A 14366-nucleotide genomic window follows, 5' to 3' on the forward strand; every position below is an offset into this window, starting at 1 on the left:
ATATATATATATATGTATTTACCCAGTTGTCAACGAAAAGTAAAATTGCTTCCTAATCTGTCTTTCCAATTATAAACGTGGAATCTACGTGTGATTGATCAATGATGATAAGATACCGCCCGATTGAGAAATCTTGTCTTCATTTACCAAATTCGAAAAGAAAAAGGGATAAAATGAAATCTGATCGAATGAGCTCATGCACATAGAAAATAACCCTTGTCAGTCCTCTATATATAGATGCAAGTTAGAGCGATGTCCAATCTCCAAATGTTTCATCTTCATCAAACCCTCCTTACTCGTTTCCCCACAATTCTTCAACTTCCATTACTTCATCTTCTCTTTCTCTCTAAACATTACTCTCTGTTGTATATAGAAATTTTGCTGCAAGCACATAAGCTTGATTGATACGAAAGAATTGAAGGCAGAAAAACATGGAGAATCCTCTGCAGCTGAAGTGCCTGAATCACGTTTCACTTGTGTGCAGATCAATCGAGAAATCTCTTGATTTCTATCAGAATGTCCTTGGCTTCTTTCCCATCAAGAGACCTGGTTCCTTTGATTTCTCTGGTGCATGGTAATGAACTTTCAATTCAGATCAGGAGCATAAGAAAGACAAAAAGAACAAAATGAAACCCTTTCCTTTTTGTCAAGTTTTTTCTTAAACTTGTATTTTTATTCAATATTGATTCATAGTTTTTTGACAAGGATAGGCTGTTCAATTATGGCATTGGCATCCATCTTCTCCAATCTGAAAACCCCGATAACATGCCTAAGATTGGCCGTATTAATCCCAAGGACAATCATATTTCTTTCCAGGTATGTCAATTGTCATGTCATATATGCTAATACTTACATATTACTGTATTAGTAGGAATATTTCAGAGTTAATAAGGAAATTCACTGCATAGACACAACTTGTTTTGCAAACCAAGTAGCACGAAGCTCGCGTTACGCGTCGGGTCCCAATATCCTTTTTCCCTTGCAACAGGACTAATCGAAGGCTAAGACTCCATCAATTCCTAACCAAGCAACATCCTGAAGAAACCTTCCACCCACGCCCCAAATCTACTGCTCGGCCTGAAAAGAACGAAAAGCCCCAAATCTCCAACAAAACACATTAACAGGCCCACATAAGAGAAAAACACTATCGTGGTCCAATAATCCCAAGCTACTGGCTATTTAATTTCCTTAACTCCCAGAGCAGTGAGTTGACCCTGTTTTAAGAGCTCATTAGCATGTTTTCAGAACAGAAAACATATTTTTTAAACTTGGTTTTCTGTACGAGCTTTATCATTGACGGATGTCGATTGGGATATTTGGTATGATTTGTAAATTTATATTTATTGAAGTAATTGTTGTTGGCAGTGTGAGTGCATGGCAACAGTGGAGAAGAAATTGAAGGAGATGAAGATAGAGTACGTGAAAGGCGGCGTAGAGGACGGTGGAATTCGCGTTGATCAACTCTTCTTCCATGACCCTGATGGCACCATGATTGAAGTATGCAACTGTGACAACCTCCCTGTGGTTCCATTGCCTCAAGACGCTATGCAGTTCTGCTCACTGATCAACTGCAACATTCAGAGGCAGCAACAGCAACAACAGCAGAACATTGAACATGTAGTGAAGATCTAGTGACTTTCTTCGGAATCTTGGAGATTAGAATCTATATTATGTATAGGTAGCGAAACAGATAATTAAGACTGATGATTAATTAACCAACTTGTGAACATTTTTCCTTATATATTTCCAAGTCTTGTTGAACCTGTTGGCCGTTCTGCTAATTTCCAAGATATTTCTGGTCAATAACAGAAAAAAAAAAGAAGAAAATTATGTTAATTCCTGTACTCTGTATATTTTTTGATGAAACAACTAAAACTTCATTAAATCAAGTAACAGTGGAGATACTAGGAGAAACAGGGAGATCCTAGCCAAACAGTTGATTGCCAACTTATTTGCACCAAAACACACTCTATTTCTTTTTCTTTTCCCATCAATTGATCATGATCATTAGTGAGAATATATCAGCTAGACACAGGCTGGAGAATGTTTTTATTCATGCCTACATATTATAAGAGAGTTAGCTTGTGAATTCAATGAACATAATTTCATCCTGTTATGTGGCTTTAATCAACGAAATTAACCTTAGCAGCTCAAACACACCAAGACTTGTACAGCATAAAAAACAGATTAGTAACCAGTAAGTTAGAGTCAAGCAACTCATCAATTGTAGTCAGCACAATTACATTACCAGACAAAGATTATAGAAGAAAGCAACTATTACTTTATAAGGTGCAGAAAAACACTGAAGAAAGCAAGAAAGAAATGCTTTTTAGTATGTACACACCTCAAAAGTCCCTTACTACATTCTAGGAGAGCAAAAACTCGTTTCTTTCTGTAATGTTGCTTGTTATAATATAATTTCATCCACCTCAAGATCACTCCTGCACTGTCAGAAAGATGAAGGAAAGCCACACCATCAGAAAACATCATATGAAGAGTTCATCAGATAACACCAAATGGGAAAAGTTCATGAGGAAAGAAGTCGGTTTTCTTGCCAATGACCAGTAAACACGACCGTCTCAATAAATGGCTTATGATGTCGTGCTTTTAGCCCACAGATTCCTGCAAACAAGGGGGCCATTAAAAGCTTTGAAAGTTCAAGCCCCACCATGAAACAAACTAGATAGATTATTATTATTATTCTCAAGATAAGCAACCAGACTCCAAAAACTTCCATCAATTTCCCTCAAACAGATGTGCCATCCCCATTCCCCCACATATTCATGTCACATTTATTAATCTGGAAACAGATAAACAGGAATGCTTATTTTTGAGGTCCATGGCTTCGCTTTTGGCCAAAATTTTTGGTTTACGAGGACCATATTGGAGGGTCATTGTTATACATATCATAGCCTCAAAAATTAAACATTATCCCTTTTTCCTTTATTAATTGGAGATGATTGAAATTTCCTTGGTTTGATTCACGACATGGATTCGGAGATCATCAAAGGATCCAAAATGATATTCAGAGACAAGTCAAATTGTGATGAGGAAGATAAATGATAGTACTAGTATCATTTTTCTAGGCTGACAAGTATATAAAAATCCAATCATATATTGTATTTTAATTTGAAGGTGACCTTAATCCTTTTCACTTCCAAATTGCCCACACTCTACCTTCTATTGCATGTTGTCATTTGAATATGACATGACATTATTTTGAAAACATTATTAAAATTTAAAAAGAAAACTAAAGTCATCATGCAGTAATGAATTTGATATTTGAAGGAAGATTACTATAAGAAATGCAGATCTTGAGCAGTTGAACTACATGTTGAACTGAGCAGTTTGGAAAAATGCAAACTCCTTTTTCACTTCCAAGTCAAGAAGGAAGAAATGCACATGCTCTGCCCTTGTTTCTAAGTCAGTTTACTGAAATCGAGAGAACGTGGCACTGTTAATCGTGCTAGGTCCAAACTAAAAAACTTTTGTAGCCCTTTTCTTCCTTGTGGTTATCTTTACATTTTTTATGTAGCCGACCACTGACAAGCTAATCAATAGAATGCCTTGATTGAATCTATGTGGTCCAATCACAAATACTCGTCTTTGTGAGTCATTGGCATAAATAAATTACCAGTAGGGTAGATTAAATTAACCTATCTTGAGCTAAAACTAAAACCAAATTTAATATTTACTTTGATTTTTTTTTTTGTAGTAAATATGATATTGAGCTACACAACAGGAGGTAGTCCTCCTTTATTATATCTCAACCCATCTATTTGAAACTTCAGATTCATACTTCCAAAATAGAATTTTAAGCTCTAAGGACTGGTGGCCATGCCAATGTTAATTATGTGGCCACCGGTAGTTTCTTACTTTGAAATCAAAATTATTAATAAGAGCCATCATTACTTAACAAAGATTGCAAACTCATCCAGAAGTATTTGATCATTGCTTTCTGTCGTTTGTTACCAGAAATACACCCATCATTGTCTGTATAGATACCATATTTACTTATAATTGAACCGAATTTGTAGCATAAATTTTGGTCTTGTACAGTTTTTTTTATTAGATTCTTATCACTCTATCTTATATCTATACTCTCATGTGCTACATAAAAGAAAAAATGAAAGTTAAGCATACAACAAAGACTGACAGTTTCGTTAGGTACCTTATGGAGAGAGGCGGTGGAGTGTGGAGGGAGGGGTCCATGTGGTGCTGGCTCTGCAGAAACAAACTCGTTGGAGACAAATATGCCCCAAAACTCTAATCAAGTCTAACCGCATTACACTGATTATCAAGGAAAAACAAAACCCATCAAATCTCGTCAAAGCATCACCACATTTTTATTATCCTCAATCACAGGCAATAACACATGGTTTGCTGCTATAAAGTATTCCATCCACTTTCTAATCAGTAGTATTATTTATAAGGGTATTCCTTGCTAATGATTCCCAAACACCTACCCTACTCACATTATATAGACCTGCACCTTCACTTATAACAGAATAGAACATTACAACCTTTCTGAGAGAGAAAGAGAGTCTAAAGAAATTAATGGCTACCAAAGAGAATAAGCTGAAGAAAGGTTTCTTGAGCACTTTCTACTGGTCCAATACTAAAAGTCACAAGCCAAAATCCGAACCAGCTGCAGTAGTAAATATCAAGCCTGTTTCACAGAGTTCGTTGTTAAAGAAATTGGAAAATTGTCAAACTATAGAGCAGGCTGGCCCGAGAAAAATAGAAAAAGAAGGAATTGGGGGTGGAGGAGGAGGAGGAGGAGAAGCAAAGCTTGTTGAAGGAAGGAAGTCTGTGTCTCACGTCGAAACAAACTTGTCATCAGTGATTGCATTTCTTCAGGTGAAGGTTTTGGTTTCTGACATGCCTGGATTCATGCAAGTGCATGCCTTCCGCTGTGCCAGGAGAACTTATGATAGCTTGGAGAAGTTTAGCTCAAAACACATGGCTTATAACATGAAGAAGGTATGTTTCAAAAGCCAGCCAGTTCTTTCACTAAGTACCCTTCATTCTATGATAACTATCTCATTGAAGAATTTTTCATATTGTACATTACCTCATCACTGCCATATTAATATTACCGGGGGAAAAAAGGAATGTTGAGCAAATTTGTAGAGGAAAGATAGGTTTATTGTATTCACAGTTTATAGTGGTAATGGCAAAACTACTATAGCTAGGTAGATTGAAAGTGCTTTGTGAACAATTGTCTTGGCGTTTCTTTTTGGATTTGCCTAGTTTGAATGATTGAGTTTTATTCATGGAACCCCCACAAGGGAGGAGACAATACCTACACGACAGAAAAATTAAGGCTTTCTTTCTGATCTGTTTCTTTCAGCAGAATCTGAGGGGTTTTCAGGGGCACATGGAGCCATTGACCAGTAGTTTATGCTATTCCTAACAATCTTGGAAATGAAAGTCTCATTCTCATAGAACTAATTAGTCAAATTATGGGAAAAATTTTCTCTCTTTAGTACCCTGAAGGAAAAAAAAAAAAAGGAAACAAAGATTTTAACACGTCTCTGATCTGTCACCCGCAAAACTGACTTATGTAACTCTATTTCAAATAGAATTTTGGGCTTTTTTAAATTAACTACTTTTGAAGTAGATCCAGTAAGTTTCAATAGCAGAATCAAAGAGTCTTAATTCTCCAACCTCCATGCATGTGAATTAGTAGTGAGATCAGATCAGGATCCAACAGGCCATGTGTAAACAGCCAGAAAACCTCAAACCAGTACAAACGGTATCATGTTCTAATAATCAGATATTATTCTTTTCCTTTTTCCTTGAGACATGTGTAGAACAGTGATATGGTACATGTCAAAGTCCAATCTGTCTTGGGTCAATCATTGTATTACCTTCTTTCTGTCCAATATATTTGTCTTATGGTTGACAAATTTTTGCATGCAGGAGTTTGATAAAGTATATGGACCGGCCTGGCATTGCATTGTGGGCTCAAATTTCGGCTCATTTGTGACACACTCCACAGGTTGCTTTCTTTATTTTTCAATGGAGAAACTATACATTTTAGTATTTAAAACCAAAGTTCAGAGGGTTGCAAATTGAGTTAAATAGAAATTCAAGGTTATTTAATCAAATATATAATACCTCCTTTTCTCAAGTTCTCAATTATTTTCCCATGATGGTAATTTGTTCTTCTTAATGTTTTCATTTTTGTGTGCATGAAGTTTGTAAATGACAAAACAGTGTGACAAAAGTGTTAGATTTATATGAGCTCTTGCATGCATTATTTATTGAGTTTAAATCAGAAATAGTATTGTATTGTCTTAAAGTCAATTAACTTTGTCAGATCAGATTACCTGTAGGAAGAATATAATTAGTTATGTCACATTAGTGATGACTCATTATCTGATTGATTCAACACTACTTCCAGGCTATTCCAAGAATAGGAAAAACTTATATAATATTTAGATGGGGAAGATTTCAGATTTGGGATGTTGAATCATCAAGTAATGACTAATCTTGATAATGAATTTTAACCAAAGGTGGTAATAATATAGTATCATTTCCCCCCTTCCCTTCCCCACTTCTTTCAATTCTTCCTGGACTTTATATATACATATTCAGAAACAGGTAAAAGTAAAAACGAAGGAGCCTATCTAGATCAGTCAAGGCAAGAGCAAGCATGATTGCAGCCAGACTTGACCCTATTTTTGGCCCCTCTGTGGCTGCTGTTAGATTGAGTGATGGCTATGTTTTAATGGCCGGATTGATTTGTCCTTACACAGCGGGAAAAGCAGTGAGGGTCTAATTTGGTTTTTCCTTTTGGTCTTTCCATCCTCTAATTATTTTTGTAAGTGTTATACACTAAAATACGGAACTTATCTTCCTTTGAAACCTTGCATTTAGAAAAATCTTCACATTTCAAGTATTAACCTTATTGATGTGATGGAAAAAGTCTATGTTTTATGAAAATATGTATTGCTATGTCAATGTGTATAAATAACTCCAACAAGGGGCCAAAGCGTAACGCTTAAGTGAGTTGTCTTAAAAGATTATTATTCCTCATACATGGGTTATTGGGTTACTTTTGATGAACTTCAACATGTTAGTTGTAAGGCACACCTGCAAATTAATGAATTTTCCAATCAAAAATTTCATTTTGTCTATTTCAAGATTTCCACCTAATTGTAATTAAACTTATATTATATTTTTAACCTTCAAAATTGTTTTCTTTTTGAGATTTGATGGTTAAATATTATAGTCTCATCAACAATATCTTCACATAAACCCTACTTAAAATTTAAAAATAATAATAATCAAAAGTTGGTCGTGTACCTTTATAGTCTTAATATTAAATAATTCTTTAAAAAAATCCGTGAGAAAGCCGCATACAATAATATATATATCCAAGTAACTAAGCCATTAATGTAAAGTCAATAAAACCAAGTTTTAAATTGAATAAAAATTACCCATCAATCTTTTCTTGTATGCAATAGGCCGCTGCTTCTAATCATTGGGCTTTTAGATTTTGTAAGCTTAAAGAGCGTAGCACATACTCATTCAAGCAAAGACTTAGTTAAGTTTTCATCAACTTAATAAAACTTCCATCGTTAGATCTTTGTAGACGCTAGGGTTAGGCTAGAACGTGTAAAAAGTGGGGGAAATAAAACCCCCCCCCCCAAAAAAAAAAGAGAAAGTAATAATGAGAGGGAGCGTTACTTTGATTCAACATGTTTCATTATCGTATTGCTAAGCTTAGGTGGGGGGTGACTAGAGGTAGGCCACGGACGCCCCGTGCCCTACGCCCACACTGGTGGCCTAAATCAACTTGCACATTTTCCACGTAATCATTGCTTCCATATTGCAACAAAGCCCATCTAAAAGATATCGTGGAAACAGCCAAGGTGAGTGCCATACGACAATAAAATTGGATAAAAACATCTAGAAAATGACCTTAATTGCTGACTATAGATTTCTAATTGCTTCGAGTTAATGTCCAAGTGGCCAGAAAATGAATATTGTTAATTAATGATTTTTGTTTATATCTAATTTATTTTAGAACTTTATTAGGGCATAGGTAGGATCGGTGACGTACGGGCAGCCAATTAAGTGATGTTTGTAGCATTGGCGATGAAAACAAACAAATTAAAAGTCGGCTACCTTACCAACTAATATACTTACCGCCTGCCAATGAAACTAAGCTACAGGCGTAACCATGAATCATTAACATTAAAAAGGGCGGCATTAAGGTTTTTCAATTGTAAATGCCTAGGCATCAAGACTGAATTGAATTAGTGTTCCAATTAGAATTATTGTCTGACCAAATCCATTCTCTTCAAGGGTCTATCAGAATAACTTTCAAGGAGAGATTGAGCAATTAAAGCTAATAAATTTCGCTTTTGGTTCATTGAAATTATATCTGATGCATAAACTTGGAGACCAAAACTATACAAAGGAATTAGAAGAAAATCAACACAAAGCTCTGAAAAGAAAACCATCTCTATGACAGAATCCCATGAAACAGAAGCTGTTGAAAACACCCTCTCTTTTTTTTTGGAAAGAGATGAAGTGTTCAGCTGGAATTCTATGTGTGGAAATTTAACCCTACCCCCCCAGGAAAAAAAAGGAAAGAAAAAGGAAAATTCACACATAATGGAATTGGAATGCCATATATAGCATACTCAAAACATGTACAAAGCTATATTTCATCGTGACTTACGTTTGTTTGATCGTCTGTTCTTGGCTGCGATCGGTCTGCCGAAAACCCCACAGAAGCCACAACCGGAGACCTTAGGAGAAGGAGGGTCTATGCTCGGAGACGCCGCCTTCGCCGCCCGGTACATGTGTCCACCTCCCCCGTCCGATCGGGTACGTCTCATCATGCCGTCTGATTGATTGTTATTATTATTAATCTTCATTTGGTTCAGGTCTCCTGATAAGAACTTGTCATCCCATACTAACCCCGACGACCCTTGCCTCCTAAACGACGTAGTAGACCTTTGCAAACCCGTCATCTCCATCTCTTCTTTCCTCTTCCTCCTCTGCCTCCTCCTCCTCCTCCTTGTTTCTATGGACTTTTGGGAGTGTTGTCTACAGCTTTCTACCGGGCAGAAGGTTGAGGACGTTGAGTCCAAAGATATGTGGTGTAGTACAACGTTTTCAATGTGTTGTAAGTATATAAAAGAGTGGGAAGAGGGGGAAATGACAAGTAAGGAATATGAGGAAAGTTCATAAAATGGTATCTACATGGATAAGAATGGGATTTGGAAAACTTTAATTATTAATTAGCTCCCTTAATTTTGGCTAGCTTTTTAAGCACCGAATCAGAGATTTGGACCAGAAAACTGTTTTGGTCCATGGTCTACAAATTGAAATGCGGATAGCCGGCGGCTATATAACTAGTAATAAAATTCTGATCATCAAACAAGGCTTTCTAAAATTCGTTGACCCAAAGCTTTCTAAAATTCGTTGTCCCATTACCCAAAATGTCGTAATTGTAATGTTTTACTTATAATAATCCTGATTTCGGTTTGAGTTTGGTGTAATAAATTATTGAATGGCATAAGCAAATGCTGAATTAAGAGAGAAAACGTTTAAATATTCAAAGAAAATTCAAGGCTTGGTACTGATTCCTATATTAGTACTCAATTCCTTGCATTTGATTAATCTTGCAAATTTGTTTGATCCTTCGTCTGATCTTGATGTTTTATGTTATGGGTTTTTGACTTTTATTTTGTCAATGAGCTTAATTTGGTAGAGTCATCATTGAAATAAAACCAATTCAGAGTACAAGGGCGATGGAATTTCAACAGAATTACTTTCCCTACTTGGACTACAAAATTCCAGACGAACATGACCAAAACAAGAATAAATTAATTAAGCTGTATTATCATAAAAAAATTAAACTTGTGTTTTTGATCAACACTACAGGCTGTAGCAAGGAAAAAAACAAACACATTCTATATGTCGAAGACGCCCATAGTTGGTAAGGAACATGCGGAGAAAACAACTGAAAATCAATACACATAAAAGATGAAACAAACAGACGTTGAAAGAGTCTGTTCAACTATTTGAACTAGTTAATCAGTGCCTTTATATGCAGAAAAGGCAATAGAAATGCACGAAAATAGACTTACAAAAAACCCTGTACAAGAAACCAGAGCTAGATCCATAGTAATTACTAATGATGATGTTAGCAAAGTTTCTGGAAAGTATACAAGGATTGGCCAGCGAATAGCCTGTTTCCAGATTGAGCTTCTTTCTCCGCAAGTGGGATATCAGGTGGCTACAAACGAGATACTGAAAGACTCCCAACGTAGGTTGACTCCTTAGAGCCCTCCTCATCTTAAGCCAGTAGAAAGAGTAAAAGTTTAGACCAGCAGATTTAAGACTTGAGAGAATCTGCCAAGAGGTCTAACTAAAGCAAAATTTGTTATCCTCATCTTCTGCAAAGGTATCATTTGTATTTTGTAAATTCAAGAAAAAAACAAAAAAAGAAAAGGCTAAGGACCGTAATTTCTATCAACTCCAAAAGTTTTTCCTTTTTTGCTAGCCGCTGCTAAAATTTCAATCTGTTAGAGGATCTGGCCCCCCTTTGTCCTTGAGGATTTCACTCAATGGTTTTGGACCCAGGAAATATGCTGATGCAGTTCTGCCAGAATGCCTCATTTTCCCTATGTTTTCTTCAGTTTTTTTCTTCTCTTCTTTAATCTGGGCAAGGGTCTTGGGACCTGTAAAAGCAGTAGATGCATGTGTAGATTTCCTCTCTCTAGAAATCAGATTTCTAGAAACTTCAGATGAAACAGACTTCCGTCTAGGCAGCCATTTTTCCCTATAAGACCCCCTGGTGGAGTGTTTAGGCTCCAAGCGCTTGAGCCAGCCACGCCGGTTGGTACCATTAGAAAAATAACCTTGGTCTCTTATTGATTCAAAAGAGTGCTTCCCCACTTTTGATCCTAATCTTCCCCTTAGTTTCTGACGCATTATATACCTTTGAGGCCTTTCTGATCTTCGACCAAGCAGATGAGAATACTCCGACATTCTTGACAAGAAATTAGGGGGATTGCCCTCAACTACCCTGCGTTTACTCAAATAGTCTCTAAGATCTACACCCATCTGTTCATCATCTGACAGTTCAGGCCAGAGTCTTCTTCTCTTGTGGATAAATATGGAATCCAACCTTCTATCTATGGGGTGGGCAGGAGGGTTCCTCGCATTATCAGAAATAAACTCATTGTCTGAACCTTCATAAGCATCATACACATCTCGGTCATGCCAAAGTTCTACTTTGGGGTTCCTAGCCTCATGCTGAACAGAATCTTCATAATCATAACTCAAGAATTGCTCCATCTGCTCCTCCTCAGGGACCAGTAGATACTCTGAATCATTCTCATAATCCAAATCCTCTGATTTGTTATCCACAAGAACATCAAAACCAGGGGACGACTCCCACCGCTCCTCTGGCTCAACACGGTCATCTACTTGCTCTTCTGAACTATTATCTGTGCATATAGGAGATCTGCTTTCAGTAATGCCATCCTTTAGAAGCAAGGAGCCTGACTCAACAAAAACAGATTCTTCAAATTCAATTACAGACATTTTTGGAGAGACACTCTTTTGAGGCATGGTTTTCGGGTTTGATTGTTGGAGGTCCTCTTTAAACTGCGCACCCATCTCCTTGCTAGGCTTTGGGGCCATTTTAGATGGATTGGGATGTCTTTCTGTTGGAGCTGCTCCAGCGTCATTTTCAAAGGATTTCTTCTGGTCCATAGGAAGAGCATCAGTCTTCAAAGCATTTTCAGTAGTGGCATTGTCATCAGGACCATGCAAAAAAGAGCATCTGTTGCCTTTATTGCAGAAACCATTGAAGAAAAAGTAACAAGGAACATTGGTCTTGTTCGCTGGTGCAGAACATTGGTATGGCAATGCAGCAGATTCAGATGACACTTGAGTGTACCCATCCAAGGGCTGTGAAAACAGAAGAATTGAGTTCATATGACATCATCAGACAGCAAGTAACAATAAAAATAAGTCAAGAATATCAATTAATAACTCATTCAAAAATGAGTTATATAAAAAAATTAAATCTGGGAGAAAGTGGCTCCAACTCCATTACAGTCAAAAGGATAATGTATCAGCTGAAAAATACTAAGATTCCAATTCGTAAATGCTTTTGTTATTCGCTTTTCACTTATTTTTTGGCAATAAATGAATAGAATGCAATACATACATACATACATACATACATACATACATAAGTTAAAAAGAAATCACAAAAAACAAAAAGCAAAAGCATCAACCAAATGAAGCCTAAGATAGAGCTTAGATGTTGTACACCAGTACCACCTGTAAAACGGTTTATGGCCTAACATTTTAACAGATAATTGCTTCTAATGCTCCATGGTTGATGTTAACATGATGAGAATCTAAAGCATTTAGAAAATAGATTAAATTCATGGCATGTCAGTAATAAAGGACATAACAAAGTTATTTCAGGATTTTCTTCGTCTTATAATTATCTAAAAATTTAGGGTAACTTAGAGAAGACTGTAATAAATGAATATGTCAAAAGCATGTGAAATATCCAGGCAACATATCAAGTACTGATCCATAAATACGATCCTATTATGACACCTTTTGAGTTTTTCCCATGCAAAATTCTGTTCCAAAAGCTTCAACAAATGATAAATTCAACCGTGAAATAGCAAAATGGGTAAAAATGATTTTCGCTCACCATATATAAGTCCAACAGAACAGTCAATATAAGCTTATTAAAACAGAATGTGAGCTTACAGTGATTCGCTCACCATATATCAGTCCAACAGAACAGTCAATATGAACTTATTAAAACAGAATGTGAGCTTACAGGGTGCCGAAAACCACAAGTTGGATTAATACAGTTCCCGGCCAACCAGTACCAGCAGTCCCTAGGGTTGAGCCTGGCAATTTCACTATGTCGATACTCACAATCAATTCCCTGAAACCAAGAGGATTAAAAAAAAATGAGGCCATTCTAGAAACAATGAAACTACAAACCCCGAAGGATTGACAAAGCATAAAACGAGTACAGAAAACAAAAACAGGTATACGCCAAAAAGCTAACGATGTATATTCGTTTCATCAATGTTTATGACTTTAGCATTTCAGAACCAGCCAAGCAAAAGGCAAAACGAGTAGAGTTTGAAAACAAAAACACTAACATTTTAAAAATAATTAAAACTTAATTAAAACTTAATATTATAATTTCTTCGAGAAAACATTATTCATGGTTATACATTTTAATATATATACTTTTTTGCTTTTCAAAAAAAAAACATTTTATAGACAATTATACATAAGATCATTTTAGTTTTTATACGTTTTATCTTACCTTTCAACAACTTTTTAAGAAGGAAACTGTTAATACTAATAAGAAACGAAAACGTCAAAACAGAGTCCTATAAGACTAGAATTCCCAATTAGTGAGTAATGGAAAAGAAAATTAGAAGAAAAAAAAGACACAAATTTCATAAAAATAAACCAAGAAAGAGGCGTAACAATTTCCAAGCAATGAAAGCTAAATTCATAAAAAAGAGGAGAAAATTAAGATCGTTTGGTTAAGAAATAAACCCTAGAATCTCCAGATCCTTAAAATGCAGGACCACAAATATATCACGTTCCCCCAAAAAAGAAGAGAGAAGAACCGAATGCGAAATGTGCGGTGAAAATTGGATAGAGTGAAAGACAAAGACCTCACTACCAGAGAACAAAACATCACAATTAAAAAAACAAAGAGAAAGAGAAAGAGAGAGCGATTTGGGCTGAAAAGGAGAACCTTCTTGCAAGTAAGAGGAGAGGCTAAGAAATAAACGCAATCGGTGCTACGTTTCAGAAATTCCTCCTCCATTATATTTATGCTTTGCATGAGAATGTGCGAGGGAAAACCCTCTCTCCTTATAAATTTTGTTTATCAAAGAGATCAAAAGAGAAAGAGAAGAGCTCAAAGGGTAGTGGCTAGGTTTCGGTAAAATGGGTTACATGGCGGAAACTGGAAAAGAGAGCGTAATCAGAGAGCGCGAGCGAGCAATGATGGCATTGTTTGGGTTTTAATGCAATTTCAAGGTGTGTGTTTGTTTTGAGAGGATGGTACACGTGTCCTTTTCATCAGCTGTTATCTTATTTTATATTATTTTTTGTTTTTTTTTTAGAGAAAGAGAAAAACAATGAAAACCTGTCTCAAAAACCTCAATCATAATCTTTAGTGTCATTTTAATTTGTATTAAACTGCTTTAACTCGACGAATTAATAAGAAAATTGATGAATTGAATGGGTTTGGACTGAACCGAATGCGTTTGACGTATATCAACAACATAACTTTTAATAATGCTTAGTTTAACTATAAGTTGTTT

The 14366-nt window shown here is 36.0% G+C and overlaps 4 protein-coding genes across 4 annotated transcripts; 2 read left to right on the plus strand and 2 right to left on the minus strand.

Annotated features, from left to right (window-relative positions):
- The first annotated feature begins 248 nt into the window (after positions 1–248).
- LOC110411141 (glyoxylase I 4-like) lies at positions 249–1761 on the plus strand. Its single transcript, XM_021421172.2, has 3 exons — positions 249–574; positions 711–816; positions 1366–1761. Exons 1-3 carry the CDS (start codon positions 432–434, stop codon positions 1630–1632), a joined length of 516 nt encoding a protein of 171 aa, XP_021276847.1. The 5' UTR covers positions 249–431; the 3' UTR covers positions 1633–1761.
- A 2764-nt stretch (positions 1762–4525) lies between these two features.
- On the plus strand, positions 4526–6286 carry LOC110411534 (Dynein light chain type 1 family protein). The gene is made up of 2 exons (XM_021421732.1): positions 4526–4983; positions 5926–6286. Exons 1-2 carry the CDS (start codon positions 4558–4560, stop codon positions 6079–6081), a joined length of 582 nt encoding a protein of 193 aa, XP_021277407.1. The 5' UTR covers positions 4526–4557; the 3' UTR covers positions 6082–6286.
- Positions 6287–8356: 2070 nt separating this feature from the next.
- On the minus strand, positions 8357–9229 carry LOC110411191 (plant/protein). Its single transcript, XM_021421237.2, has one exon. It carries the CDS (start codon positions 8997–8999, stop codon positions 8685–8687), a length of 315 nt encoding a protein of 104 aa, XP_021276912.1. The 5' UTR covers positions 9000–9229; the 3' UTR covers positions 8357–8684.
- A 603-nt stretch (positions 9230–9832) lies between these two features.
- LOC110411651 (zinc finger CCCH domain-containing protein 34-like) lies at positions 9833–14044 on the minus strand. Its single transcript, XM_021421899.1, has 3 exons — positions 13793–14044; positions 12845–12955; positions 9833–11946 (listed from the first exon to the last, which is right to left on the minus strand). The coding sequence occupies exons 1-3, from the start codon at positions 13880–13882 to the stop codon at positions 10546–10548; spliced, it is 1602 nt and encodes a 533-aa protein (XP_021277574.1). The 5' UTR covers positions 13883–14044; the 3' UTR covers positions 9833–10545.
- Between the last annotated feature and the right edge of the window lie 322 nt (positions 14045–14366).

This window comes from Theobroma umbraticum, unplaced genomic scaffold (assembly GCF_002168275.2).
Source record: "Theobroma umbraticum cultivar Fairchild unplaced genomic scaffold, ASM216827v3 scaffold_56.0, whole genome shotgun sequence".
Classification (NCBI taxonomy): Eukaryota; Viridiplantae; Streptophyta; class Magnoliopsida; order Malvales; family Malvaceae; genus Theobroma; species Theobroma umbraticum.

What these genes read in the sequence shown, in the direction of transcription:
- LOC110411141 (XM_021421172.2), top strand. Translation starts at nt 432, where the DNA reads ATGGAGAATCCTCTGCAGCTGAAGTGCCTGAATCACGTTTCACTTGTG. An exon ending in TTTGATTTCTCTGGTGCATG is followed by an intron (nt 575 to 710) that starts GTAATGAACTTT and finishes TGACAAGGATAG; the next exon opens with GCTGTTCAATTATGGCATTG. An exon ending in ACAATCATATTTCTTTCCAG is followed by an intron (nt 817 to 1,365) that starts GTATGTCAATTG and finishes TGTTGTTGGCAG; the next exon opens with TGTGAGTGCATGGCAACAGT.
- LOC110411534 (XM_021421732.1), top strand. Translation starts at nt 4,558, where the DNA reads ATGGCTACCAAAGAGAATAAGCTGAAGAAAGGTTTCTTGAGCACTTTC. An exon ending in TGGCTTATAACATGAAGAAG is followed by an intron (nt 4,984 to 5,925) that starts GTATGTTTCAAA and finishes TTTTGCATGCAG; the next exon opens with GAGTTTGATAAAGTATATGG.
- LOC110411191 (XM_021421237.2), bottom strand. Translation starts at nt 8,999, where the DNA reads ATGGAGATGACGGGTTTGCAAAGGTCTACTACGTCGTTTAGGAGGCAA.
- LOC110411651 (XM_021421899.1), bottom strand. Translation starts at nt 13,882, where the DNA reads ATGCAAAGCATAAATATAATGGAGGAGGAATTTCTGAAACGTAGCACC. An exon ending in CTCCTCTTACTTGCAAGAAG is followed by an intron (nt 12,956 to 13,792) that starts GTTCTCCTTTTC and finishes TCTTGGTTTCAG; the next exon opens with GGAATTGATTGTGAGTATCG. An exon ending in CTTGTGGTTTTCGGCACCCT is followed by an intron (nt 11,947 to 12,844) that starts GTAAGCTCACAT and finishes CTGTTTTCACAG; the next exon opens with CCCTTGGATGGGTACACTCA.